Source organism: Camelus ferus, chromosome 18, assembly GCF_009834535.1.
Source record: "Camelus ferus isolate YT-003-E chromosome 18, BCGSAC_Cfer_1.0, whole genome shotgun sequence".
Lineage (NCBI taxonomy): Eukaryota > Metazoa > Chordata > Mammalia > Artiodactyla > Camelidae > Camelus > Camelus ferus.
Window position 1 is genome coordinate 7,023,611 of NC_045713.1, and position 27,220 is coordinate 7,050,830.

Below are 27,220 nucleotides of genomic sequence, written 5' to 3' on the forward strand. Positions count from 1 at the left end.
CAGATGTGGCTGTGGACTCAGGGTCTCAAGGCAGCCTACCTGCTGGTATGTGGGGCTATCTTGGATGCCAGCCTGGCCCACCAGTGGGTGGACACCAGCCCCAGGACCACCACACCCTCACAGCTTCTTTGTCAGGACCCAACTAACACACCAGCAGGTGTACACCAGCCCCAGGGCCCGCCAGAGCCCTGGCTCGTTGCTTGGCCTGAGGCATCCCAGGACTGGTGCCTACAGGTGGTGGGGGTGGGGGTAGTGATGAGGCGAGGTCCCGAGGCTGACCTAGAAGAGAGGATTCCAAAATTATACTTGCCAGCACCAGGATCCATGTGGTAGAACAAGCACCAAAAATGGTTGCTGACAGTATTCATGTCCCCAGGGTGAGCTCCAGTTACACCGCCTGCCTCTCTAGCAGACTCTTCAAGATCAACAGGTGGGTCTGACTCAGGATTCTTTCAAATCACTGCTTGTTCCCTGGGCCCCATGTGAAATTTTGTGCACACTCTTTAAGAGTGGAGTCTCCATTTCCCCCAGCGCTCTGGGTCTCCTGAAAGTAAGACCCATTGGCCTTCAAAGTCAAACATTCTGAGGGAATCATCTTCTCACTGGCTGGGGAGCCAGATGTGGGGCTCAGAACCCTTGCTCCTTGGGGAGAACGAGTAGCCAGGACATGGTGAGGAACTAGCTGGGGAAGGCAAGGATGAAGGAGAAGGTGGTGTCAGGACTCTGGATTTGGGGCTGGACTTCAGAATAACGTCTAAGTTTCCTCCCAACTAAGATATCTGAGAATCTATAAAAGTTCAAATTATGACAGGTGTCTTAGGATGAGGGCATGAAATTACCCCTAGAAAGAAACCTTGGGTGAAGGCTGCCAAGATAAGTGGACTGGCCTGGTCTCAGTGCAGGTGATGAGGCAGGCCCACCTTCCAGCTAATCAGGGTGCTACCTACATTTCCTCTTCAGCATAAACCGTCTTCCACTAAATAAACTACTCAAAGGAAGCCAGCTTCTCAGTTACTAAGCACCACATCCTTGAGATCCAGCATATAAAGCATCTATTCACTGGGCCATGGAGCTTGCCAGAGGGCTGAAGACACCAGCACAGAACCTGACCTCCGTCAGTTTAACAATCTCAGCCACACCCTGGGACTGACTCAAATGTGTTTATTGAGCTAATCAGTAGGGCACAAAAAAGGCTAGGAAAGACAGTCCACAAAATACAGAAAAGCTATCCAGCTCCTTCCATTCCAACATAGGCAAGCAGTGCCGTTCTCCAGTACTGAAGTGAAGTCCCCACCCCTCCAAACAGCAGAAAATAGGCACTCTGCTCAAAACAGGGGAACAGAGCCACAGTGCATCCGAAGGACAGGAAGTTTATGGCTTCTCTATCTCAACATCTTCCAAGAAAGGTTAGCTTAAAAAGGCAAAGCCCACCTCTTCTTCCCTTCAGAGACCAAGGGTGGGGAAATAATGATTCCTTTTACTCTATCTCCTGTTGGCCTTTTCCAGGTGCTCATGTCGTGGAGGTGGGGAGGGACACAGGGTCATGTCAGAAATCCTGTAATGAGAAAGATGAAAGGAAAACAGATGTAAGAACAGACCAAAGGACAAAGAGATGACTGTATGGTCCTCCAGATGACAATGCTCATTCTCCTGCACCCCCACCCCCACCCTGCCTGCTACTCTGAAAGCCCTGAGGTGGCTGAGATGGCAGGCCAAGCGCAGGGGCCATGGCCTTTCTTTCCATCTGTTTGACAGGCACATAGGTTACCTGCCAGCATCTCCCAAGGGTGCACAACTTCTCTTAACGTGCCTTCCACAGTCTGTTTTGGGGATGCTCACCTCAATGTTCAGCTCTGTAGAATCTAAGAGGTCCAGCCCGTGCTCGCTGGGGGAAGACTGCAAGAGAATAGGGTCAGGACTCAGAAAGGTCCCTCCCCACTCCCATCACATACAAACAATAACAAAGGTCCCTTTCCAGTCTCATGTGACAAGCTCAAGGGTTGCGGAAGGTAGGTCTCGGAAGCAGCCAGGTGGGGAAGAGGAGCAGAGTCAGGGTGGGCAGCAGCGTCAGGCCTTGTCAGAGAAGCGCCTCCTCTCCTGGCCTGCTAACTGAGACCCTTAAATTCATTCCCTTTTGGAAGCAGAGATGGGATTTTTCCTGAGAGGACTTTAGGAAAGATTACTTTAATAGAGGCCTTGCTGTCCAGTCTCTGGATTGAACATGTCGCTATCTGGTTTTCCCTTGGAGCACAAGACGTTCACTCCCCTATGTCCTCCCTCCCTCCTCACAGAGCAGAGAAAGAAGAAAAGCAGCAGACATACAACCCTTTTCTGTTTATAAGGTGCCTTCACTGTGTGTTTCCTGGAAAAGGTCCATTTTGAAGAGGAGGAGGCTGAGGGGGTGAAGGAGCTAACCTGACAAGTGGTGGAGCCGAGGGTGCTCAGGTCGCCGCACTCACCTTCCATGCTTTTCCCACTTCCTCCCGGGAAGCAGGCAGCCCAGGGTAGAAAAGGGAGTGAATGGAGGAACAGGGACTAGGGCTGCCTCCTGAGAAGAGAGGAGGGAAGGTGGGGTGTGCCTGTGTGCGTGCGCGTGTTACTCAGTGATTCTTTCAAAACGCCCTGGGCAACTTCCAGGGACAGTGGACCATCAGGACTGACAGAGAAGAATCACTCTCGTTTCTCTCCCTCACATCTGCTTCTAGTTCTAGAGGGAGAAGGCAAGGGAATGGGTCCGCTCACCTTGCCTGTGCCTTGCCACTCTTCACTTGACTCATCCTGAATTTCTAGCTCTTCTTCGTCCTCCTCCATCAGGCTGAGTCTAGAAGCAGTGGCAAAGAGTATAGAGATTTTCAAGGACCCTGAGGGTGTCTCAGAGGCACCCCGGGGGAGCAGGGGTCCCGGTTTCCACTCCTGCTTCAATCACAGCAGCTCCACTTAAATCAGTTTCACATACTAGGATTCCACACTACACTGGAAGGAAGTGTTCTGTGGTTACACCGAGTCCAAAGAGCAGCAGCACAGAAGCCCTGGATAAGAGGGGAATCCCCTCACTGTAGGTGACAGCTCAGAAGTGAAGACAGAAGATGATGAGAAAAGCTCACCGGGTCAGCCGGTTGCCCAGACCAGGACCTGACGCGTTGACTGGAGTCTGGAAATGCTGTGGACTTGAGGACCTTGACCTCCGAGTGCCTAAACGGGGCTGGCTGTTGGGAATGAAGCAGGATCAGTGACGGAGGTAAAAATAAAGGGTAAAAAGAGGAGGTAGAGTGGCCAGCATTAAACCTAGCAAAAAGCTTAGTATGGAAAAAGAGAAAACATAAAGCTAAAAAAAGGGAAGAGGACCAGAGAAGAACCCCAAAATGAGGGGGTGCTATGGGAGGGAACTACACAACAGAAATGGCAAGACACAGCCGGACTCTCCTGGGGCCGCACCCTTGGGTAAACGCCAATTCTGAGCCACCTTCTTCTTCCATCTCTTCCAGCCCCACCAGGGGCTGCCTACTCTTCACAGCTGTCGAGGTGAGGGTGGGTGTGGGTGGGATACTGTTCAGCCGTAGGCTTTCCTCCTGGGATGAAGAGATGTCCTCTCTGTGCTGCCTGGAGGGGCCTGCAAGGCAGCAGAGACACATTAACTGTAGACCAGGTACTCCCACAGATGCTTTTAGTTTTTCAAGACCTGCTCAGGATTTGATAAGGGAGCATTAATGAAGAAGAGAATAGAAAATCTAGATGGCTCAGTACATTATCACTAAAACATGAGCACAGCCCTACATACTAAAAAGTAAGGCTTACTGAATTGTATCTGGGACTTGTCCAAGAAAAACTCACTACACAGCTTAGAAAACAAGATGGAAAGAGATATAAATATACATTCCACAGATAAACAGTAACATACAAACATGAATGTGAGAGCAGATTAAATTCCCTAAGACTGAGGTCTTGGTTAATCAATGAAGACAAGTGACATCCTATTCATTCAAGATTTCTACAGTGAGAAAAACCTTAAAACGGCAAGTTTTGGGACGTGAAACTAGGGAGGAAGCATGAGAGCTAGAGAGAAACAGAAAAATGGGAGAGAGAACTTTCTAAAAGCCAGAATTGCAACATCAGCATAGTTCTAATATGAAGGATAAGTGGAAGACCTGGGGCCCAAAATGGTAAGTAACTCTCCAGCAGAGATCTAAGAAGGCAGAGGGGGAGAAAGAGCCCCCAAATGCCTTAGAAGACCCAGGTGATACAATTTTAAACATATCGGTATTTGTCAACCATATATTCACACCCCCATTAGCCTCCCTCCCCATGGCCATGACATCAGTAACCAGCAAGTGAGCTGCTACTGGCTTAAAAGCAGAGGGCTGGGGAAACCGGGAGGGGCCACACCCAGGAGCCTGTGTCCGCACAGAAGAAAGCCTGGGCCCCCACGTGGCTCCTTCTAATCTCCGCAGCCTATTGTTACTCATGTAACGTCCAGGGGTTCAGCCCTGGGGCCCCTCCTTGTCTCCATCCGCACTGGTGTCCTCAGCCACTCAGGTCCACAACTTGAAATACCAACTCCCACATGTATCTCAAGCTTCTCCCTCCCCCTGAACTCCAGGTTCCTCCCCAGCTGTCCATCCAACACCACCTGTAGTAACATGGGTAATGCCAGAGCCCTGATCTTCTCTCTGCCCACACACAGCCTTCCCATCTCAGTTGCTATCAACTCCATCCTTCCAACTGTTAGGCCAAAATCCTGGGAGTCATCCTCAAATCCTCTCTGTCTTACATCCGCTTTGCCAGGAGGTCCCATTAGAGTGACATCTTAGAAACACACCTAGAATCTGGCCACTTATCATCTCTGCTGCTCACTGGTTCACTCACTCTCATCTCTTTTCTGGGCCCCTACAGCAGCCTCCTCACCAGTCCCTTGGCTTCAACCCCTGCCCCTCCTACAGTCAGTTATCAACACAGCAGCCAGAAAAATCCCCTTAAAATATAAGGCAGATCCTGTCACTCCTCTGCTCAAATCCCCCAATGTTTACCCATTTCACTCTGAGTAAAAGCCAGACCCTTCCTTCTGCCTGACATGCTCTGGACTCCTACGACCTCCCTGGTCTCATATCCTACACAATCTCCACTCAGCAATACTGGCCTTCTTTGCTGTTCCTTGAACATGCCAAACACGTCTCTACTATGACTGGCCGCGCTCTCCCGTCTGTTACTCTGATGTACACCAGGCACCCCCACTTCCTTCAGTTTTCCTCTCACATTCATGTCCTCTGCCAGGCTCTCCCTGATCACTCTTCATAAGCCTGCAATCCCCACACCTCACCAGCACGTTCTCATTCTCTCCCATGCTTCTCCACCACAGCACATGTCACTATCTGACATTCTTCTAAAGAAAGTTCACTGCTGTATTCCCAGCACAGGTAAGGACAAGGTGCTCAATAAGTATCTGCTGAATGAATGACGGGACCTAGCTCGGCAGCTTTATCCTGCCTTTACAAACCCTCTGTTTTAGGCAAATCAATCTATGTATCTATGTGCTTTGGCGAACACTTACCATCCTTCTATGTTTTTCTTGGCTATTCTGCTAGCCTGTGATACTCATTCTTCCTCTATTCAGCTTACAGAAATCTTACCCATTTTTCAAGCACCAGCTTAAATTCCATCTTCTTGATAAAGCTTTCATATATCAACTAAACTTAAAAATGATACTTTCCTTCCCTGAATTCTATGGCATTCACCTGTCAAATCCTCTCAAATCCTCAAGTTACCACATGTTGGTGACTTTATAATTCACATTTTCTAGAAATCTATTTTCTTTCTTTCCTATTATATGGTAAGCTGCTTAAGTATCCTTCATGGCCACAGAACCCCTAACACAGTAGCTTGCATATAATAGGTCCTTAATAAACAAGTATTTAATTGTTTACTGGTGGTATAAGGAGTAATTTTAGATAGTATACAGAAGGCATTAAAAGGAAGTCACAACCTACCTCACACCACATACAAAATTAACTCAAAATGGATCACAGACCTAAGTGGAATAGTTAAAACTAGAAAACTCTTGGAAGAAAACATAGGAATAAACCTTTATGACCTTGGATTAGGCAATGGTTTCTTAAGATATGACATCAAAAGCACAAACAACCACCACAAAATAGATTAAGTTGGATTTCATCAAAATAAGAACTTCTGTGTTTCAAAGGACACCATCAAGAAAATAAAAAGATAACCCACAGAATGGGAGAAAATTTCTGCATATCTGATAAAGGACTTACATCTAGAATACATAAAAAAACTCTCACAACTCAATAATAAAAAAAAAAACTCAATTTTTAAATGAGCAAAGGATCTGAACAGACATTTCTCTGAGGAAGATATACGAACAGGCAACAAGCACGTGGAAGGACGTGCACCACCACCAAGTATGAGGAACCCTATAACCTTACACATTTGCTGCTGGGACTGCACAGTGATGCAGGCACTTTGGAAAACAGTTTGGCAGCTCCTCGTAAAGTTACAGAGCTATCATCTGATCCAGCAGTCTTACTCCTAGGTATATCTCAAAGAAAGTGAAAACATACGTCCACATAAAAACTTATACATCAATGTTCACAGCAGCATTATGCACAGTAGTCTAAAAGCAGAAACCACCCAAATGTCCATCAACTGATGAATGGATACATAAAACATGGCATATCCATACAATGGAATATTATTTGGCGGTAGAAATTTATGAGGTACTGATAAATGCTAAGCATGGATGAACCCTGAAAACCTGCTAAGTAAAAGAAGACACACAAGGCCACACACTGTATGATTCCAGTTATATAAACATCTAGAACAGGCATCCGCAGAGACAGGAAGTGGATCAGTAGTACTGCCTAGGCTGGGGGAACGGGGAGGAGAAATGACCACTAATATTTATTTCGTGCACTAGAAAACACGAACTAATGCACCAAACTTGTGATTTCTAGGCTATTATTATTTAAGATGAGACTATATAAAAAAAAGAAAATTCGTTTAAGAAAAAAACTTAGGTAAATTACAGGGCAGGCAATGATCTGAAGGCAAAAAAATCATGAAGGTAGTGCAAAAATCTGTGAAATTTGGAAAATAAGAGAATGCAAAATGTCAACGAGGGACATCCTAAATGTACAGATTTCTTAGTTCAAGCTTTGGTTTTATCATTAGTTTCTATTTAATTTTTCAGAGGTTTGCTATTGTTAGTTGGCTAGACAAACCTGGAAGAAAATGAGTACCCTTAATGACAGTAGGTGCTCAATAAAATATTTATTTGACCAAAAATAAGAGTCTGAAGGAGGCAAAAGACCATATGCTACTTATCTAGGTAGTGCCGATCAGGGAAGTAGCACTGAGCACCCTGATACCCACATCTACAGCACTTTACCTTCGATGCGCCTCTTCTTGGAGCGGGGGTAGCCCTGAGGGCTGGCCTCTGCCGTGTTCTCTACAGGGCTGAGGGAGTGGCGGTAGGTGGTGACTGGACCCCAGGTACAGCTGGAATCTGGGGAGACACGCTGCAGACACTTCTCCAGGTAGGACAGTCTAAGGAAGAAGTGGGATGGAGAGGCTGAAATGGTGACAGGCCCTTATCACACCTTTCTTCCCTAACCCACATCTTTATCCACCCACCCCTAACTTACAGCAACTGCTTGTCTTGATGGAGAAGTCGGGGGGAGAACTCTGAAAGAAGCTCCAGGAATGCTAGATTTGGGGGCTGACCGGAGGAGCCAGCTGGAGGAAGCTCAGACAAGGAGAACTTGATGCCTTCCCTTGGTTGAACAGAATTATTTTAGGAAGATAGTCCCTTCCCACTTCTGTCCCAGGGCTGAGGCATCCTGTCCAAGTGCTTCCTCCCCCAGGCCCAGTCTGCCCCTCCAGAGGATACCTGTTCACCAACTCCACTGCGGCTCCTCAACATGCTTATCCTCCTTCCAAGACCTCACTCCAGCTCTCCCTGTACACAGCCTGACTCAGCCCTCTTAGGGAGATTCCAGTATGCTGCCCTCCAACCAATACTTCCTTACTTGTGCAGCACGACCACAAGGTCACGGTTCTGTAGCTGCTGGGGTCCAAAGCTCAAGGCGAACCTCCTGGCCAGGTCCCTCATCTCGCTGAAGGCTGGAAACTCATTCAGGCCCTGGGGCCCCTGTTCCTGCAGCAGTTCTGTGTACAGCTGTGTCCAGGAGACATGACACATTTGGGAAAGGGAGGGACAAGGGAGAAACAGGGAAGCACAGCATCCCCTCCTCTGCCCAGATTCTGAAGGGCTTGGGACGCCACCTGCTATTTTCGCTCTTGCTTACTCCTAGGACACTCTGACCCTACTCCTGACCCCCTGCAGCAGAGACTTCACTCTGCTCTGTAACAAATAAAGATGTCTGTAGTAGCTGAAGGGGCTGAGAAAGAACAGACTGGGAGAAGGTCAGGGATTCCCTATCACTTGATTGTTGGTACTCCCACGTCCTGACTGACATGGGGTGCAGGTGGAAACTGCCCGGTCACGTAAAAAGTACTTTTCACAGTCTACTTGTTACGGAGACTGTCATCTAGAGTAAGAGTCAAAGTAAATGAGAAAGTTCCTGCTTGGAAGGATCTCCTGCTCCAAAGGGCTGGGGGTCGGGCACAGGGTCTGGGCTGCAGAGGGGCCCACAGGCCGGAGGCCCGCCAGGCCCCAGGGAGTACCTGCTGGAGGCTCAGCAGCAGGACCCGGGAGCAGTGGCTGCGGTCCATCTGCCTCGCTCTAGTCAATGTTTCCTTGATAATGTCACCATAGTCACTGTAGAACTGACAGAGAGGAAGTGGAGAAGACCATGTCTGACCACAGGAAGAGACGGTTTCTGTTTTGTTTCTTTCTTCACAGCCCTAATTGTGTCTTCTTCCAAAAGGGTCTTAGGTAGCAAAACGTGAATCTAAGCACAAAACAAGCCACAGCAGACCGCAACTCTAGCCAGTAGGCACAAAGCTCAAAAGACACTGGAGCTTAGGCAAATAAATAGGGGAAGAAACTCTGTCCTGAGCCCATTTCTTGGAGAAGAAGGGTAGCAAGCCTGCCAGCGCCCACGGCCATGCGACGCTGAGGCCTGCGCTCTGTCTCTCCCACTAGAACAGAAGCTCCAGGAGGCAGAAGCTGCTGTCTCTTTTGTTCACTGAGGTGTCCTTAGTGCCTGGGGTAGCAGGTACTTGATAAACAAAAATCAGCACAATGGTGGGTTGAGAAAACCAAGGTACATATCTAGGTAACTTGTAAGGATTGACCCCTCTTCCATCCTTTTTTCCTTCTTACATTACCCCATTCCATAGACTAAGTTCACAGAGAAAAGAAAAAAAATATTTCTAGACGAGAGTATGATTCTTCCCCTCCAATGAGTTTCTTCCTCCTAACAGCTTTTTCTCCATAATTATTACTACTAAGTCTCTTTTCTTTGTCCCTTTATTCTAAACCCCTATTGTCTTCCCCCCAACTTCTTCTTTAAGCCTAAAAACCATCGTTTTCCCCAGACTCTTTTCTGCAGTGCTACAGCGTCTGCAGCCGTGATTGTGCTCAGCCTGGCGCCTTCGTGTACCTTGTTGTAGTGTTTGAAAACATCTGAGGCCGCATCCATCTCCAGCACCCCATAGACCAGCAGCTTGCAGAACCCAGCCAGAAGGCGGCGCCGCTGGTGCAGCTTCTCTATCTGTAAACGGTCCTCCTGGGAATGACCTGGCTCACATCAAGGGCAGAATGGAAGTATCAGAATCACAGATGTGTTTGGGCCTCCCACCCCACAGGCCTGAGGCAAACCCTCGCCCCAAACCCTTCCTGAACCCCAGGAGAAGAGTCCCTGTACCACTGCCCAGTTCTCCAGGCTGAATGAAGACATGGTCCATGAGAAAGCTGGCTAGCTCAGACTGCAGAGTGGCTTCAGGAAAAAAGACAAGGGGCCTGAGGAAATCTCGTCCCCCTACAACCATCTGAGGGCTGAAGATGAGAAGTAGATCACTTAACAAGACAAAAGCCTGGTGGGAAAAAAAGAATGCTTAAAAAGTCAGAATGTTGACTATGATAGAAAGTACACAGCTAATTCCCTCTTAGAACAGGGTTTACTCAGACCACAGGCGAGACTTGCTTCCTTGGTCCCAACTTGAGTAAATGCTCACCTGCTCCTGGATCTCAGGCTCCACATCTGAGAGGCAGCTCTGGCAGAGCTCGCAGAAGGCCACCATCCTGCCCTTCAAACTCAACAGCTGCTTCTGTGGAGACAGCGGCTTCAGGGAGAGGAATGAAGGGAGACATGGGCTCCGCCATTCCTGTTCCCCATACTCAGACCCATATTCACCTGAGAAGCATCTGATCCGGAAATGCGGTTTAGCATCCAGAGAATGGAAAAATACACAAGAGTCAAGGCTGGCAGGGTCACCTGTAACAACCAAATGTTGTAACAATGAGGTGGGGGCCAGTGGAGGAGAGAAAAAGACGGGCAGATACACACAAAGCAGGGAAGAAAGACAAAAGCAGACAAGAAGAGAAAAAATGAGATTAGGAGAGACCCAATTCCTTTTCTGGTGGAAAAGAACTGATTCTAGACAATCTTCAGAACATTCTATCCTGGGTAGGAATGCCTCCTCTCCCTAATTTATTTAAAGTCTCCTAGAATCCCTCAATATTATCCTTGACTCCCAGGAAACAAAAGAGAATTGCTATTTTCAGGTGCTGGGCAGTAAGTACGTTTACTTTCCAAGAGTGGGATGGAAGGAACGACACACATGAGCTCTCTCTCTCATGTCCACTCCACATCCCTGGGACTGGAACCACTTGCAAGGGTCAGTCACTTAGGATACAGGGCCCTCAAACTCCTCTCCTGCCTCCACATCTCTGACTTGTCTATACTTGCCTGGTGAGGAACCTCTCCCGTGTCCACAGCCTTCTGGAGGAGTCGGTAGCATGGCTCATAGAGCTCCCAGCGGGTTAGGTCATGGGCACTTGGTGGTGGGGGAGAAGGGGAGAGGGAAATGTTACAGAACGAGAGGAATGAACCCCAGACACTGGCAGAAACAGAACAGGGAGCAGGAAGGGGTGGCTCACTTGTAGAAAGCAGAGAGGCGCTTCAGAGTGGCTGCCAGATTATACACTTCATCCTCATCTAGGAAGGATGACTGAGGAAGAAAGGAGGTCCATGATGGAATTTCCTAAGAACTCACAGAGCCACGTCCCCGTCTTGTGGGCTCTCCCACACGAGCCTGGGATGTCCTGTCATTCAGCCCTACTTCCTACCTGCAGCAGCTCTTCAAGTTCCTGCTGGAAGCGGTCAGTCAGCAGATCCACCAGTTGGCTGCGGGCAAAGTCCACCCGGCTGAAGAACGTGAACTCGGGCTTACAAAGCAGATAGAGGGCGTGGGCGCCGGCCTGCAGCACCGCTGGCTCTGCGTGCTTCACCACCACCTCCTGCAGCTGCTGCAGGAGGAGATCCAGGTGCTGAGAGAGAAAAAGGTGGGAGAAGACAGTGTTGGAAGGAGGGGTTGGGGAAGACAACACTTCCTGAGGGGACTAGAGCGGAGGGAGGAAAGAAATAGGGTTTGAAGTACTAAACTTCAAGGATAAGATGCCCAGGGAAGGCTTACTGATTTTTCTCGAGAAAACCCAGATACTGGCAGTAGAACCTTTGGCCCTAGGAGGGAATCAAGGTACAGGGCAGGCATCTTCCTCCCTCCTCACCTTCTCCAAGCGCCTGGTGCAGTAGATGCTGAGGTCAAAGTAGCTGAGAAGCTGCAGCAGGGGAGTGGCCTTCTCTGCATCAGCTGAGAACTGTGGGGATGGAGAGGGAGGCCTACTTATGACCTGACAAACTGCTCATTCAGAAGCTACTTCCTTCCACCCACTCACTCCCAGATGTTGAGCGGTGGGGCAGCTCTACCTTGGCCAGGAGCTGGGGGAGCAGGGGGATAAGGTGTTCAGTCAGCTTCACCTTGTCGTCAGCTTGGATCTTACGTTCTTTGGGGGTTAAGCCCTGGAATTAGAGTCATTTGGGGGTGGGGAGAAAGGTGTGGGAAATACTGGGTCCAGAGAGTATGTACGTGTATTCGTCTGCCCAACAATCTTATCTTCCTGGGGAGGAAAAGAATTCAGCAGCTCCCTTCAGATTTCTTTTTTCCGGAAATGGAATTCTTTGAGAGGCAGAGGAAGGAGCACCCTAGCCTATGACTTGAGGATAAGGACAGACAATACCTGTCTGGATTTAATACTGCTAACCAACCCACCCCACCCCTCACACCATACCTTCCTCCCCGTGACCCGCCCCACAGGCGGGTGACCCTCTGAAGCCTGCCGGACGCTGGACACAAGGATTTCTATCAGCGTGCTCTCCTGCACATCGCCCAGGCCTGGGGTGGCAGGAAGGTGAAAAACACAGAATCACAGATTAGCCACCTTGCATCTCCAAGTTCTCCCCCCTCCCCACCCCCACTGCTCATGACACCTATGCCTTTCACAAGTCAGGACAGAAACCCCTCCTGGTTTCCTACTAGGAGGTTGAGAGGTCCCCTCCCCTAGCTACCAGGTGGCACACACTCTGGTCCTTCTCCAGCAGCAGGCTTGTCAGACTCTCCCAGTCCTTCAGCTGAGGCCCTGCACAGTCCCACAGGCTGTCTACTAAGTACGCAGCATGGTCATGGAGCTGTGGAAGAAGGCAGACGTTAAGTTACTGAAGCCACATTTTAAAACTCTAGGGAGTGGCTACTAACAAACCATTTCTCTCTTTCCTGCAGGGCCAGCCCCCATCCTTCTCTACCTGCAGGTCTTATGCACAACAGCCAAACAGCTCCTCTCCATACGTCACCTCACTCTCCACAAAAAAGGACAGCAGGAGGTGGAAGAAAGTCCTCTGGGTGTGGGGACTTCGGCGGCGCTCTCTCCCACCCGCTACTCTTGCCTCACACGCAGGGTAGAAGAGCCTGGTAGAAGGGACGCGGGGAAAGGGCACGGCACAGGAGGAAATAAGGAGAGCAGTAGTTACCATGGAAGGTAGAAACAGTCCAAGGAGTGAATGAAAGGAAAAAGAGGCCCAGAGCTAAGGAAAGCCCCAAGGAGTTGAGAAGGGAAAGGAGACACCAAGAGAGACTTTAATAGGTATGTGGGGTCCTTAGAAGATGAGCAACAGCAGATGATGAAGAGAGAACAACAAAGGACAGTGTCAGAGGAACGAATGAAAGGAGCCTCACTCACTTCCAATACAGAAACTCCCCTGCAGCAGAGGCCAGGGCTCTGTTAGAGGCATACACAACAGGGTAGATGCTCTCACAGTCTGCATCTGTCAGCACCCCTTCCATGTTCCTGCCAGGAGAAAAGCAGGTGGACATCGATGCTGTCCTCTAGCACAACTAAGGCTAGAAGCAAAAAGGCAAAACCAACAAAGATTAACTCACAAAGAACTTTCAGTTGGAGGAGTGGGAGACAGAGGGATATGGAGAGTTAGAGAAGATAGGAAACCCCCCCCCCCGGAGATCTGGCAACTCAGGAACCACCTCTGTCTTTTAACCTGTACATAAACAAGAGTCAGCCTACAATTAGTGGAGGGACAGGACTCTGGAAGGGCCTGTCTGGTGCTGGAAAGGTTAAGTCTGAGATGCTTGCCTCTCCACTCCCAGGACTTACTTAAGGATAAGTATCAGTAACCCGACAGCCTCCACTGCCACGTCGTACTCCCGGTCCATGACCATGGAAACCATCCGGTCCTGGAGGAAAGAGAACATCACTTGATATCTCATTGTATCCATTCCAAAACCCCATGTTCTCTTAGAATTTGAGATTCCTAAAGAGAGGTGTAGAAGCAGATACTGGGATAGCTATGGATATATAAAAGCAAGAGAAATGGAAAAATGAAGTGGGGAAATGGGAACCACAAAAAGAGCCAAGCCCAGGAGCACTGCTTGATCTTACCTTAAAGCGGCTGGTAAAGAGCTCCAGGCGGCTGGTCAAGTCTCTGTTGCCATACAGCCCTTTTAAAGCCTTCAAGCACTTCAGGCGGACTTCTCGATGCTGTGGATGGAATGGAAATATGACCGACTCCTCCTCCACACCCCGACTGGACCTCCACACTCCCCTGTCAGATCACTCACTCCGGGCCTGGCTGTCCTCTATACTGAGGACCCTGAGATGCCTCAAAGACTATGAACAATTGTCTTCTCACTTAAAACCCAAAAGGATCACAGCAGAATTTAGCAATCACAACGAAAAGGGTCCTTTGGCTACTACCCTAGCACTTGTATTACCACTCCATCAATAACTTTCTTGCCTTTTCACAGAAAAAGTCTTTCTCCCCTAGACTGTGGTTTTGAGGCCTTTAATCTCATAGATATGTCTGTCTCTCAACTTATCCTACCCTCCCCAATACTGGGGGATTTTCAGGTTTCAGTGTCTTGATGAGTTCATCACTGATCACTAGCGAAACACCTAAGTGGAAGGACCAGGAAAAGCTTAAGCATCCTAGGGCAGGGGAGAGAATGGGGGAATAGGGGGAAGGAGACTGACTCAACTCTCACCTTGTCATGGAGGGTCCAGCCAATATATTTTAAATAGCTGTCAGTGAGGAAAGAGGTGCTGTAGCTCTGCATCCACGACCCAATCTCCTCAATGCAGATAGCACGGATCTCAGGAAGGATATCCCTGGCACAGAGAGAGAAATGGAACCTTATCACCTTCTAAGCTCACTTTCCATTCTAGTAGGTATTTTCTTGTCACAAGAGAATCTATATTCTTGACTAAACACCAGGTTTATGCCTTTCACTTCCTCCTCCCAATGTGAATACAATATACAAAAAAGTGAACGCTTTCTTTCTGTAACCAACTCATAAAGTAGTTGAACTTTTTCTCCATGCCCCTTTTAAAAACTGATTTTGGAATTTAATTAATTGTTGGCCAAACTGCATGTGTGTTTAACTGAGGTCTAGTTGATGTACAATAGTATGTAAGTTTCAGGTGTACTAAGCGATTCACAATTTTTAAATGATATATTTCATTTATAACCATTATAAAATATTGGCTATACACCCTGTGTTGTACAATATATCTGCGTGTGTGTTTTAACTCCATTACAAGAAAAGAGTAAATCAGCTGAAGGGTTCTGGAAAGGCAGAGGCTGAAATCTAGGTAAGAGTGAGAAACAAATACTGATGCTCCTTAACTTAATTCTACCAGTTCTTTACAAAGTAAAAAACCCCCCTGCCCTTAGCACAGTGAAAGGCATAGTGAACTGGGCTAGGAAAAGGCTTGCGAAGCTGCTCATCCTCAGAAAAGTGCTCCCTTTTGGATCTCTGTTCTCTGAAAGGATCAAGCCCCAGGAAGATGGGGGAGGGGGCATCTTGGGCAAAGTTGGAGCAGAAGGATACTCAGCATGCCTTATCTTCTTACCTTCTCTCCCAGAAGAGCTTATATAATCCTTTGTAGGTGGGGATAAACTAAACCTAATTTGGAACATTTGTTGTTAGAGTTTTTGCTCCAGCTGCACTAGCAGTGGGACTGACCAGGGAACTCAGGGTTAGGAGGGGACCTTGTCACTTCTATAGACTCCATAAGCACAGACCAGTGGCGTCAGTGAGAGCAGCCCAGTAACTCACCTGTAGCGATGCACGAAGACGCCCCTGAAGAGGGCGTTCATCATTCCCTCAATCTCTTCTTGATGCTCCTGGAGCTGGAAGACAGGGAGGAGCAGGTCACTCTCTCATCCCCCAGTAATATAAAGCCACAAAAATATAAAAAAGTATGAGTTCTACCTATTTATCATAGGACACAGTCTAAACACCTGGTATCCTATGTTCCCTTTTAAGCTTTCTAATTCTGGAAGAAACTACATAGTCAACTAGTGCCTCAGAGATTTCTTTCTATTTGGAAAAAAAAAATCCCCTGTGTCTGGTTATTCTATTTTTGGCTATTCAGATATTCTAGCTGGTAGTTATGTATGTTTTTGACTAATAATAATTGGGAAAATAGGTTTTTAATAAGTGCAGTTTGTTTGACAAAAGAAGTGGGGGAAAAAAAAAGAGAAGGAAGAGATTAGATCAACGGTTCTCAACTGGAGCCCCGCCCCACCCCGGGGATGTTCAGCAATATCTGAGGACATTTTTGGTCATCACGACCTGGGGAGGCACTGCCACCGGCTGGTGGACATCCAGGAGAGGCCCCTAGTACCACTACTGAGAAGCCCTAGAATAACTGATACCAGGGAAGCAGAATTACAACTACAAGGAATTTTAAGTGAACATAAAGACAACTGACCCAAGCTCTTCAGTAAATCAATATATTGGTAGAAAATGGGGTGGGGCAGAGATTCTGTATAAGATTGACAGAGACTTAAGAAGCACACAACCAAATGTAATACACAATCCTTAATTAAATCCTGGTTGGAACGAATCAAATATAAAAGGCATTTTGGGGACAAATGGAAATTTTTTAATATGAATTGAGATTAGAAAATATTAGGGAATCACTGTTAGTATTTTTGTATATGAAAACGGTATTGGGATTATGTAGGAACATTTTTTTTAGAGGACATATTTAAGTCTTTAGATTGAAATACAGTATGCCCATAATTTACTACAAAATAAAAAAAAATAGATGAAGCAAATGTAGTGAATACTAGTTGTTAAACCTAGATAATGTGTATGTGGTGTTCATTCCACCGGTGTATTTTTCTGAATGTTTGAAAATTTTCATATTTAAAAGAAAACGAAGGAGAGGGAGGAAGGAGGAAAGGCAGATCAGCAGTACCAAATTCTACAGAAGTCTGGAAAAGGGAGCTTGAGGAAAGGCCATTCTCTATAGGCATTAAGTCACTGGTTTGGAGAGAATAATTTGAAAGAAAAAATGGTGATAGAAGCTAGGCAGCAAAAAGGATTCAGATGGATATTAAGGAAGTAAGGAAATACTAAAAAGGATAGAAATGGAGTAGCTCATAGAGGAGAAGTGAAGGAAAGCACGACATTGTAAACTGACTACACTGCAATAAAAATAAAAATAATTTTCAAGAAAGATTCAAGAGATTATATACATTTATAAGTGGAGAGAAGAAAAGAGTGGGGAGGGAGAGACTAAAGACAAAAAGTGAAATAACTGATGAAGTAAGAGCCCAAAGAAGTCCATAAGAGATTAACGCTAGTGTATATAAGATTTGAGACAGACCTAACGCACATAAGGTTTAAGATCACACTGACGGTGAACATTGCAAAAGAGAATCAGAGCAGGAGAACATTTCCTTCTCTAGTGATTTAGCACGGAAAAGAGCTTTGGTGAGAGCTGGGACAACAGTCAGACATGGTGAGTCCTGCCAACCTCACAGTGGGGCAGGTCTCAGATACTAAGAGCGAATGGGGGGCAATCAATGTTGGTCTCATGACAGACACAGCTGTTTGAAGGTATAATCAGTGTAAGAGATTTTGTTGGGGTTTACATCCTCCAGGGGTTTACAAGTTTAAAAAGAAACAAAGCAAATAGCTATTATGTGCCTGGTTAGGCAATTTACTCATCATCTCATTTAATGTTCATAAAAAAACAAATTGTGCCCTTTTTAAAGGAAGGGAAACTGAAGCTGAGAGGTTACATAAGGCCATGGAGCTAGGAGTTAAGTGGAATAGAGTTTAAACCCAGGAGTGACTGAAGGCCCATGTCCCTGCCATTCCAAAACTTGGCCTCCCTCACCAGTGGCTGGCCTTCAGCACCACTGTGGCAACCTGCATACTCCACACTTGACAAGAAAGCCAACACTTAACTCCCTGCCTGAGATGCAGGCACAACACTTAAACATTTGTGATAATGAACGTAGACAATGGAAACTGAGCAAAAGCAGATTATAGAGAATTCTAAAATGTACTCAAAGCTAGAAATAATTTACTGAGCCCACATCCAAGAAACAAGACGGGCATGTAATGACCTCTGCCAGGATGGGTCTATTAAACTATTGCCAAACTCCATCATTCACGATCTGAAAGGCTGCCTGTGCCTTAGTAGAGAAGGGCCTGAGACTGACAAGGGGCTGCAGCAGCAGTGGATGGAAGCTGGGAGAGAGGTGGGGAGAGGAAGGGAATACCTCTCACCTCTTTGCGTTTCTCCAAAAGGCTCTCCAGTCGCTCAGGTGCTCTCTGTCCCGGGCCCTTGTTGCGTTCAGCCTCATACTGACGCTGATTGTTGTCTTTGTGCAGACTCAGTTGGAGGGCAACTCTTACCAGGGAGGTCATTAGCTTCATGGCTTTGAGTCAGTAAAAATAAGGAAATCATTACTTGTCAGAGGGAGAGTGTAGGTTCAAAAAAGAAGTAAAAAAGGGCAGTGAAAAAGAAAAGCTAGAAAAAGGTGACCCTAAAGTCCTAAGACTCACTGCTCTGGAGTAGACTTTTTCTCTGCCTAACTCTCTTGGGCTTCTTTCAAGCCTTAGCATGCTCCCAGTGATGAGCTATGTGAAATGTGTTAAGGCTAGAAATTATCACTGTGATCCACCCCTTTTTATAATCCCACTAGTGAGAAACTGGATGGAGGTTCAGAATAAAAGCACGACCTTGAAGTAAAGAGCTAAAATATTAGTAGGAAAGAAGATCCAGGACTGGAGAACGGAGGAAAGTTCTACCAACCCCCAGGAGAACATTTACAGAGTAAAATGACTGCTTACCAGCCAGGGTGCTAGTGTGACGGAAGGCACGGACCTGGGAGTCTGAGAGGCCAGTGAGCAAAGAGATAAGGTTGTCCATGGGGAAGCCATCATAGAGGAGGCTGTACTGGCACTGATAGACCAATGTCCTCACGAATTCACAGAAGCTTCCCTGAAACTTCTTCCAGGATGGGCCTGGAGCTGTCAGAGGATATTCTCCTGAGTCCTACAGAAGGATTTATGAAAAGAATGGAAAAGTTATTACCAGGTCTATGAAGTCATAGGGACTGGATGACAAAACCCAACAGTACAGGAAAAATGTGTCTCTGTTACACCTCATTCTCAACTCTAGAGGCATATTCAGATAATGCGTATAGGTCCCTTTTGCTCCCAAGAGATTAAACTCCCCCTTCTAAAAGCTATTTTATTTCCCACAATCAGAAAGAAGGGGGTTAATGGGCCTTGTATTTTGAAATAAGAGTGGCAAGAGGATCCTGGATTGTCTTCTTCCACCTCATTGAACTGTTCTGTTAGGTGCCGGATGATCTCTGAGTTGGACATCTTCCTGAACATCTCAGGGGTCACAGTGCCTGAGGAATGCAAGAGATGAGGTATTTAGAAGGAGAATAACATTTACATATACATTTGAAGATGAGCTAGAGAATATACTGAAAAGAGCTGAGGTGGGGAATCAGAAGGCCTGCATCCTAGTCATAAATCTGCTACCACCTAACTGAGTATCTGCTATAAAGCAACCTCTCTAGAAAACCCAAGAGGAAAACAAAAAAAGAAAAAAGAAAACCCAAGGGAATCAACCAGCAGAAAACTACAGTTTAAAAAATCCAAACAAACAAGAAAAGAAAGCAAGAAAATTACACCAGATTGGATTCTTGGAATACAACCTGCAGTCTTGTAAGACTATCTGCCCCAGTAAATTAGGTCATGGCCTCTGAGAACCTGGGGGCCGATAGCTTCAGTAGAGAAATATGAGATTAAGTGGCTAATAAGGAATAAGAAAATAAAAGATTATTTCATGTAGAGAAAGGAAGACTAAAAGTCTGATGGTCCATTTCCAAATTTGTAAACATCATACCATCACATTAGCATGATTATTTATTTTTCCCCAAAGGGTCTTGCCTCCAAACCAATGGAGCTCCTTACTGGATTTCTTCCCTACTTACTACATCAACAATGTAGTCAATACTAGTTAAATAAGTGAAACTTTTCTTATGCTTTAATATCTCCTTTTATTTAGGAAATGCCTAATCCTACTCATCTAAATGAAGGAAACGTTTTATAATATAGGAGCAAAAGGATGGAGATCAGAAAGAGGTAGGAGTTTCCTCACCTTTACAGCCACAAGATCGGATGAAAAAGTTAATGAGCTCCAGAAATCCTGCATCCTGGTCTTGCTTGTAGCTATCCAGCCACTCATCTACCAAAGACTAGGAAAACAATGTGGATGATTTCTATATCTGGCAATGTGACAAACTAAAAATTCATATAATCTTCCCAACTGCAGTATCTAAACTTCTGATTAAAGTATATCTTTTAAAATGTACTGTGAACTAGAATAAAAGGTAGAATTCCATTAACCCAAAAATGAAGTGAAGGTAGAAATTCTGGGAGATAAGCAAGATGATTTTTGCTCTGAGGGTTCTATTAAACCCTGGGAACCCTGACTTTCTGTCCAGATGTCTGCATGGAATGTAGAGCATAAGAGATAGGGCCTAAAAGGGCTTCCAATCAAAGTAGTCCAAAGGAGGCTCCTGCAAAGAGTCACATCCTCATGAAAGCAAGAATGAGAAATAAATCTAAAAGTCAGAGGGGACAGCAAGAAAACTAACTTGTTATGACCTCAGTGTCAGATAGAAAAAAAGAACTGTCCCTTGAGAATTCATAAGCATAAGCCAGCTCTCAGGTCTGCATTTGCAGTCCAGATTCACATTACCTACACAATCAAAATAATTTCAATCAGAGAATTTAATTAAAAGCGATTCTGGAGTATCCCCATTTAACCACCAGAAGCAAATGTAGGTTTCCCCTTTTAATAACCCACCTTCAACCCAGGCCCCAAAGAATTCCAACATATAAGAGCTCCATGGAAAATGAGCAGCTCACAATAAAACCTAGTAAAGAAACAAGGCACTGAAAGCAAGAATTAGCAGAAAAACAGACAGCAGAATTATATTCACAGGCTTTAGACACTGAAGTTATCACAGATTGTAAGATTATTGTTTCTATGATTAAGTAAATAAAAGATAAGCTTAAAAGTAGAAGCAAAGAACAATTAATTTTGGAATAGGACTGAACAAAATTTGTAACAGTAGAAAATATAATAAACAAAATATGAAACTTCAACGAATGAATTAAAAGCAGACTGGAAACAGCAGAACATAAGATGAGTGAACTGGAAGGTTAAGTCAAAGAAATTAACCAAAATGCAGCCCAGAGAAACTAACAGAAATAACAAAAGAGCTGTTAAGACATGGAGAATAGAGTGAGAACTTATAACAATGTCTATCTGAATTCCAGAAATGGATAACAGAATGAGAAAGAGGCAATATTTTAAAATAATTTTCCATAGTTGTTGTAAGACACCAGTCCTCAGAGCCTGGAACCTGATGGATCTCAAGAATAACAAATAAAAAAGAAATTTACACCTAAAAACATCCTATAAAACATCAGAACACAAAAGCAAAAAAAAGTCTTGAAAACAGTCAAAGCAAAAAGAAATCATTTACAAAGGATATGCATCCAACATTTACAAACAAGAACATTTACAAGTCAGATCTGTACAAATACATTAGCCCCTTACCACATGTGGTTATTAAAATTAAATCAAATAAACGTTAAAAATGTAGTTCCTCAGCCACATCAGCCACATTTCAAAAATCCACATGTGGCTAGTGGATACTGTACCTGACAACAGGGACACAGACATCTCCATCATTATAAATTATTGTATTAGACAGCACTAAGACTAATAGCTGACTTTCAGTAGCAATACAGGAAGTTAGAAGGCAGTGGAATAATCTTCTCAATATGCTGAGAGAAAAAAAATGTCATCTTAGAATTTGATACTCAGCAAACAATCTTTCAAGAACAAAGGTAAAAAACATTTTATACAAGCAAAAAATGAGTTTGTTAATAAACTCTATCTAAAGGGAATTTTAAAGGATAAACTTTGGACAGCAAGAGAATGATTCTGGGTGGAAGATCTGAGATTTGAAAAGAAATGATGAACAAATAAAATTATAAAAATGCAGGTAAGTATAAACAAACATTATTTAAAACAATGATGTCTAATTTGTTTGGAGAGGAGGAAAGGACAGAACTAAAACTGCACAATGAACAGTATGTAAGTTGGAAGGTGCAACTGTAATTAAAATGTGTTTAGGTTCTCAGAGGAGTTAGAAATTCAAAAGCAAGCAAGCAAAGGGGAAAAAGAAACAAAAATGGCAAGATTTTTAAAAAACATAAAATAGTAGAAATAAACTGAATTATATCAGTAGTGACAATAAGCGTAAATGTATTAAACTCTTTTTAAAGGAAAGAGTGGCAGACTGGATTAAGAAACGTAATAGATATATGCTGTATGCAGGAGACAAACTCCAACAAAACACTGAAACTAAAAGGACAGAAAAAGATACAAGGCAAACACTAACCAAAAATAAAGCCAGTGCAGGTGTATTAACATAAAATAATTTTTTTTTTGTTTTAAAGTCTGAAGATAAGGGAGTGTTAATATATATCAAAAGATTCAATTTACCAGGAAACAAAGACTCAAAATGTTTAAGGTAAAGATAGGAATGAATACAAAAGGAGTAACTGAAAAGTCACCTTCATGGATTTTAAAACACCTCTCTCTGTAATTGCTAGATCAAAAATACCAAACAAACAAAAAACCCACATCCAAACCAGTAGAAATATCAAAGTAGTATCACATTTAACACTTTTTATCTCATCCAAGAGAACACTGTACCCAAAAACTGCAGGACACACATCCTCTTCAAGCACATGTATAACAGTCTTGGAAACTGACTAAATGCTAGGCCGTAAGTTTCAAAGGCCACATTTTCTGACTACAGTGCAATAAGGTCAGAAATCAGTAACAAAATACAGAAAAACTCTGTATGTTTGAAAATGTTAAACTTTTCTAAAAGCTATAAAAATCTACATTACACATAAATATTGGTGAATCTCAAACAACTGAAATTAAATTATGGAAGATTATAAAAAGAATGATTCATTTAAGTTAAGGAACACATTCATTGGTGATAAAAACCATAATGAGTCACAAGGAAATGACTGGTAACACAAAATTCATTCTAGTGGCTATCTCTGGGTGCTGAGGGGACTGTGGGAGTAGGTTGGAGGGAAGATATACAAGGGTCTCTACAGCACTATTAATGTTTCATTTCTCAAGCTGGGGCTAGAGGTCTGGGTGATTATTGAAAAAAATTTAAATACACATAAGCCTTACACATTTTTAGACAATAACAGAATTACAATAAAATTTTTAAAAAAAGAATGTAAGGAGAGGAAAAAGAAATGTGGGGAAGGAAGAAGAATTAGGTATAATTGTCAAAGTGGAACTAAAAAGTGACAAGGGTGAACAAGCACCCACCCATATCCAACCTTCTCTAAATTATCCAATGCCTCTCCTTGCCTCCTCCATCAATCAATAAAGGCAAAATCGATACTGTTCTGTGATACTTTAAGGAAAGAAACATTCCCTCTCAGGCAAGCTTCCCTGTGTATCACTCCAAGGATTCACTCCATGGTCTTAATCTGCCTTTCCTGATATAGGTTATGTTCACTAAAATACCTACATTAAATCAAGTTTGGAAACACACGTCCTTATCTTTCCACCCTACAAGGGAGGAGATGGTATGAAGAAACAAGAGGTGAGATACTGTTTTACCTGCATGTCACTTTTGGCAGCTTTCACAGCATCAAAGAGATCACTAGCCGGTGGCTCTGACTCTCTTTGGCCATGAGCATGTACCATTCGGGCCCCCTTCTTTGGATGTTTTGCCACCTAGTAAGCATAAAGAGATCATGAATTTTTTTTAAAAGTGAAAGTGACATTAACACTTGGTCTCCTAATTATAACACAGAAAGGTTTAAGCTGCCAATTCCATAGCAGAGTTTGAGTTACTCAGATTAGAAATAACTGATTTCTTTATTTTAAAAAACCTATAATGAAAAAGAATATATATATGTGTATAATTAAGTCACTATGCTGTACATGAGACACAACACTGTAAATCAAGTAAACTTCAATAAAAAAAAGAAATAACTCATTTTTATATTGTGAACTTTACTACTAACCTCTTCTCCTTTTAAAAGTCCCCTAGCCCCATTCCTTTTCCTTTATATCCTAATACTCCCTTTTCTTATTCTTTTCTCTTCAAAATTTACCTTCTTCCTACTTCTGACCCTTAACTCTCCGTAAGCCTTGTCCTCCCATCAAGCATATCACCTGAGTCTCTTCTAGGTTTTCTTTTGCTGTTTCCCAGACAGGGTTCAAAACAAAACTGACTGACTCACTGGGGTTGTTCTGAGTGGTCGTTTTGCGGCTCTCTTCTTCACATTTCGTCTCAAGTTGTCTTCGAAGTCACTGCCTTCACCAGCTGACAAAGATTCACTATCCCTATGAGGGGATGTGGTTCTGCTTAGATACAATACCCCAGTCCCTATATATAAAACAGCACATCAATTATAATTTCTCTTTGTCTCTAACTGTATACCCTGCCCATGAGAAAAAAGGATTTAGATTTTAAGAAGAGATGAGCTTACTGTCGCCAGGAAGTAGGGAAAATGTCTTAAAGAAAAACTTTCACTTGAATAAAGCACGGGAAATGAAGAACAAGAAACTGAGGTAGGTGAAGACCAACCTTTTCCTAATACCCTCTCTGAATAAGAGAATCAAAAGATATTCATGTAAGCAGGCAGGGAGATCACTGCTGTGTAGAGAAAAATCAGCATGAATCAGGAAGTCATGTATTACTTACACACAAAGAGGAGATTAACATGTGCCGTGCCTGGAGTTAAATTTCACCCCTTGAAATAAATTCACATGTCTTATTGATTAGAACTGAATTTATAACATAGACAGAATCTGGTCCCAAACAGCAACACTGATAGAAACTGAAATGATTTAGAAGATACTAATTAAAATTTCCTAACTATAAATGAAGTATAACTTTAAAAACTGTGAATCGCTATGTGGTCCATCTGACACATAATACTGTACATCTACTATACCTCAATAAAAAAATTACCAGGGAATAAATCAGACCTTGTATGCGATGATAGTTTCCCTAGAAAGTTTTTAAAAGAACCAAGATATACTCATAACCATTATAGAATAAGCTATCATAAATATCGTTAAGTATCATAAGTGATAACAGATATGGACCTGTTTATAAAATCCCCAAATATAGGAACTCCAGAACACCAACTGAAAAGTTGATATAGTTGCCAGGCAACAAATAAAGAACTCTTCATTTTTCCCTTTCTTCCATCTCTGGGCCCGCACCAGAGGTTGTAGGTGCTGAACATACAAATGTGTTCAGGAAAGGTTTAGACAAATTGCGTGACGCATTTCCAACAACATGTATTATTTTTGACGCCTCCAGTATGTAGGGCAATCAAAAACCAGCCAGAAGAGCTGGAGGCGGGGGTGTCACTGTTCTAAGTATAGCACCTCATCTTTTCAGTCATACGCATGTCACTACCCCTGCGGTAAAAGGACATGTGGGAAACTGCGGATGATACAGGAGAAAGCTGTCAATTTCAACAATTCCTCACCAACTCCACTCACCCGTCTGAAGCCTGGTCCAAGTCTCTGTCATCACAAGGCACAGTGACAGACGAACTAGAAGACGCAGACAAGCCCCTTGGTCCACCCGCCACAATCCTGTGCAGTGGGGAGGACACGCTGCTCGGGGAGGAAGAGCTATGGAGCTGGGAGGAGGACGACCGCAGGGTGGGCATGGTGGACGAGCTGCGGAAGAGAGACGGAAGGTTTCCTGCCCCACCACATCCCCAGCCCCAGCCCTGACAACCCCTTTTCTTTCTAAGGGAACTGCTCTGGAACTCAGTGGGGGACACAAAAACTAAGACAGAGCGAGTCCTGACCTAAGGCATCAGGTTAAAGGCACAACCGCCCCCGACGCCGACCTCGCATTTGGAGTCGCTCTCCAAGCACGCAGCAAGGCCCACGCCAGGGCAGCTTCAAACAAATCCCCGCCCCGAGGCTTCGGAAGCATCAATCGCCCGTGTAAGGAAACCAGCTGATACGTTAGAAACAAAAAAACGAAAACGAAAACGAAAAAAAAAAAAAAAGCACCTAAACTTCCACTTCTACCAGGCTAGAACCTGACTCCCCAAGGACTGAGACGAATGGGACAAGCTGAAGGAGTTGGGTGTGGAGGCGCCATCAGAACCGGGCTGGAAGCGCTGAAAGAGTCAAGCAAAGTGCGCGTTCTTCCCTTTTCCAGAAGGGGGTATCCCTGCCCCCTCCCCGGGCTACATTTCTTTGGGTTAAGGGGACGTCTAACCACTCAGGAGAGTGACCATCAGCCTCCCAGAGCCGGGGCTGGGAGAACTGGCCTCCGCGGAGGCGGCGACTGAGGCATGGACGCGGGAGGGCCCTCTCTCAGAACCGGGGCGCGGGGTGGGAGGGCGAATGCTTGGGTCAATGAGGAGCCTCACTGCCTGAGCCTAGAACTGCGACTTCTGGCTGAGAAGAGTTGAGGAAAAGTCACCGCCTCTGGTCCCTCAGGTCTCTGAGGTCACCCGACCCCGTCCGGCACCGGCGCCCTCCTCTTCCCTTCTGGTGGCAGAAAAATCCAGAAAAACGCGGGAAGGCGCGAGGCGCGTTATGCGCAGGCGCGAGCCCAACGGCGCCTCTCAGGGCTGGTAATTGTCGCGAGGCTTGGGCGTGTGCGAGCTCGTGCTCACCACGTTCCAGTCACGCCGCCCCGGCAGCCTCGTGCGGCCACGAGCTTTCAAATGTTCCGCTCTGTCACGTGGGCTCAGGCGCGCCGGCTGCCCGCGTTAGCTCGGCCCCGCCCCGGCCCCAGCCCCTGCCCCGCCTTTCTGCCCCCAATTTTCCCCTCCATTGGCCAGGCTTCACACTAGACTAGTAGTAGCTCCTTTAATCCGATTTATCAACTGCCATAGGCTGGATTCCACCCAGACCCCGCCTTTGGAATCGGATCGCCACGCCCCTGAGGAAGGCCTCGCCCCTCCCCAACCAACCTCCTTAGTCCGTCCGAGCCCCGCCCCACTGCTGAGCTTCCCCAGGACATTGGCTTAATTTCTCCCTTGACTCCGCCCCTGAGGCTGACTTCTTACCATCATTGGCAGGGCCCCGCCTTGGGCCCCGCCCCCTGTCCAGCTACCCGCTCCCATTGTCTCGGCAGATGCCACCTGGTCCAGCTATCGTGCTCCGTGTTCAGTTTTCGGAGGTCGCGCTCTTTCTCTGGCTGGCGGGGCGGTCCCGCGGCAGAGAACTGGCTTCCCGAGTTCGGGCCGCTCTTCTTTCCTCCTTAGGACCCGCTTTGCCATCCCAAGGTGGCAGCAG

At 45.3% G+C, this 27,220-nt stretch overlaps 1 protein-coding gene across 4 annotated transcripts; it reads right to left on the reverse strand.

The window, feature by feature from the left end:
* Window positions 1-1,147: 1,147 nt before the first annotated feature.
* Window positions 1,148-27,149, reverse strand: STAG3 (stromal antigen 3). 4 transcript variants are annotated; one of them, XM_032459725.1, is made up of 37 exons: window positions 26,992-27,149; window positions 26,347-26,467; window positions 25,982-26,091; window positions 25,454-25,636; window positions 24,178-24,280; window positions 23,549-23,665; window positions 19,970-20,066; window positions 19,135-19,211; window positions 18,643-18,847; window positions 18,076-18,227; window positions 15,604-15,677; window positions 14,530-14,653; window positions 13,928-14,026; window positions 13,643-13,722; window positions 13,214-13,321; window positions 12,828-12,942; window positions 12,560-12,665; window positions 12,269-12,372; window positions 11,907-11,999; window positions 11,708-11,797; window positions 11,267-11,467; window positions 11,078-11,148; window positions 10,887-10,974; window positions 10,332-10,412; window positions 10,153-10,260; window positions 9,843-10,011; window positions 9,579-9,715; window positions 8,698-8,799; window positions 8,040-8,188; window positions 7,656-7,784; window positions 7,400-7,557; window positions 3,436-3,610; window positions 3,105-3,206; window positions 2,743-2,821; window positions 2,460-2,548; window positions 1,840-1,896; window positions 1,148-1,555 (listed from the first exon to the last, which is right to left on the reverse strand). In XM_032459725.1, exons 4-36 carry the CDS (start codon window positions 25,624-25,626, stop codon window positions 1,863-1,865), a joined length of 3,789 nt encoding a protein of 1,262 aa, XP_032315616.1. In that variant the 5' UTR covers window positions 25,627-25,636; window positions 25,982-26,091; window positions 26,347-26,467; window positions 26,992-27,149; the 3' UTR covers window positions 1,148-1,555; window positions 1,840-1,862. The 4 variants fall into 4 exon arrangements, with proteins under 4 accessions (XP_032315616.1, XP_032315618.1, XP_032315617.1 ...); XM_032459727.1 differs by lacking the exon at window positions 25,982-26,091; XM_032459726.1 differs by lacking the exons at window positions 25,982-26,091; window positions 26,347-26,467.
* Between the last annotated feature and the right edge of the window lie 71 nt (window positions 27,150-27,220).

Coding starts and splice junctions, on each gene's coding strand:
- STAG3 (XM_032459724.1), bottom strand. CDS start 27,048: ATGGGAGCGGGTAGCTGGACAGGGGGCGGGGCCCAAGGCGGGGCCCTG. Junction 23,666..24,177: donor GACCACTCAGAACAACCCCA/GTGAGTCAGTCA, acceptor TATGCTTACTAG/GTGGCAAAACATCCAAAGAA. Junction 14,027..14,529: donor GCTGGACCCTCCATGACAAG/GTGAGAGTTGAG, acceptor TTCCATCCACAG/CATCGAGAAGTCCGCCTGAA.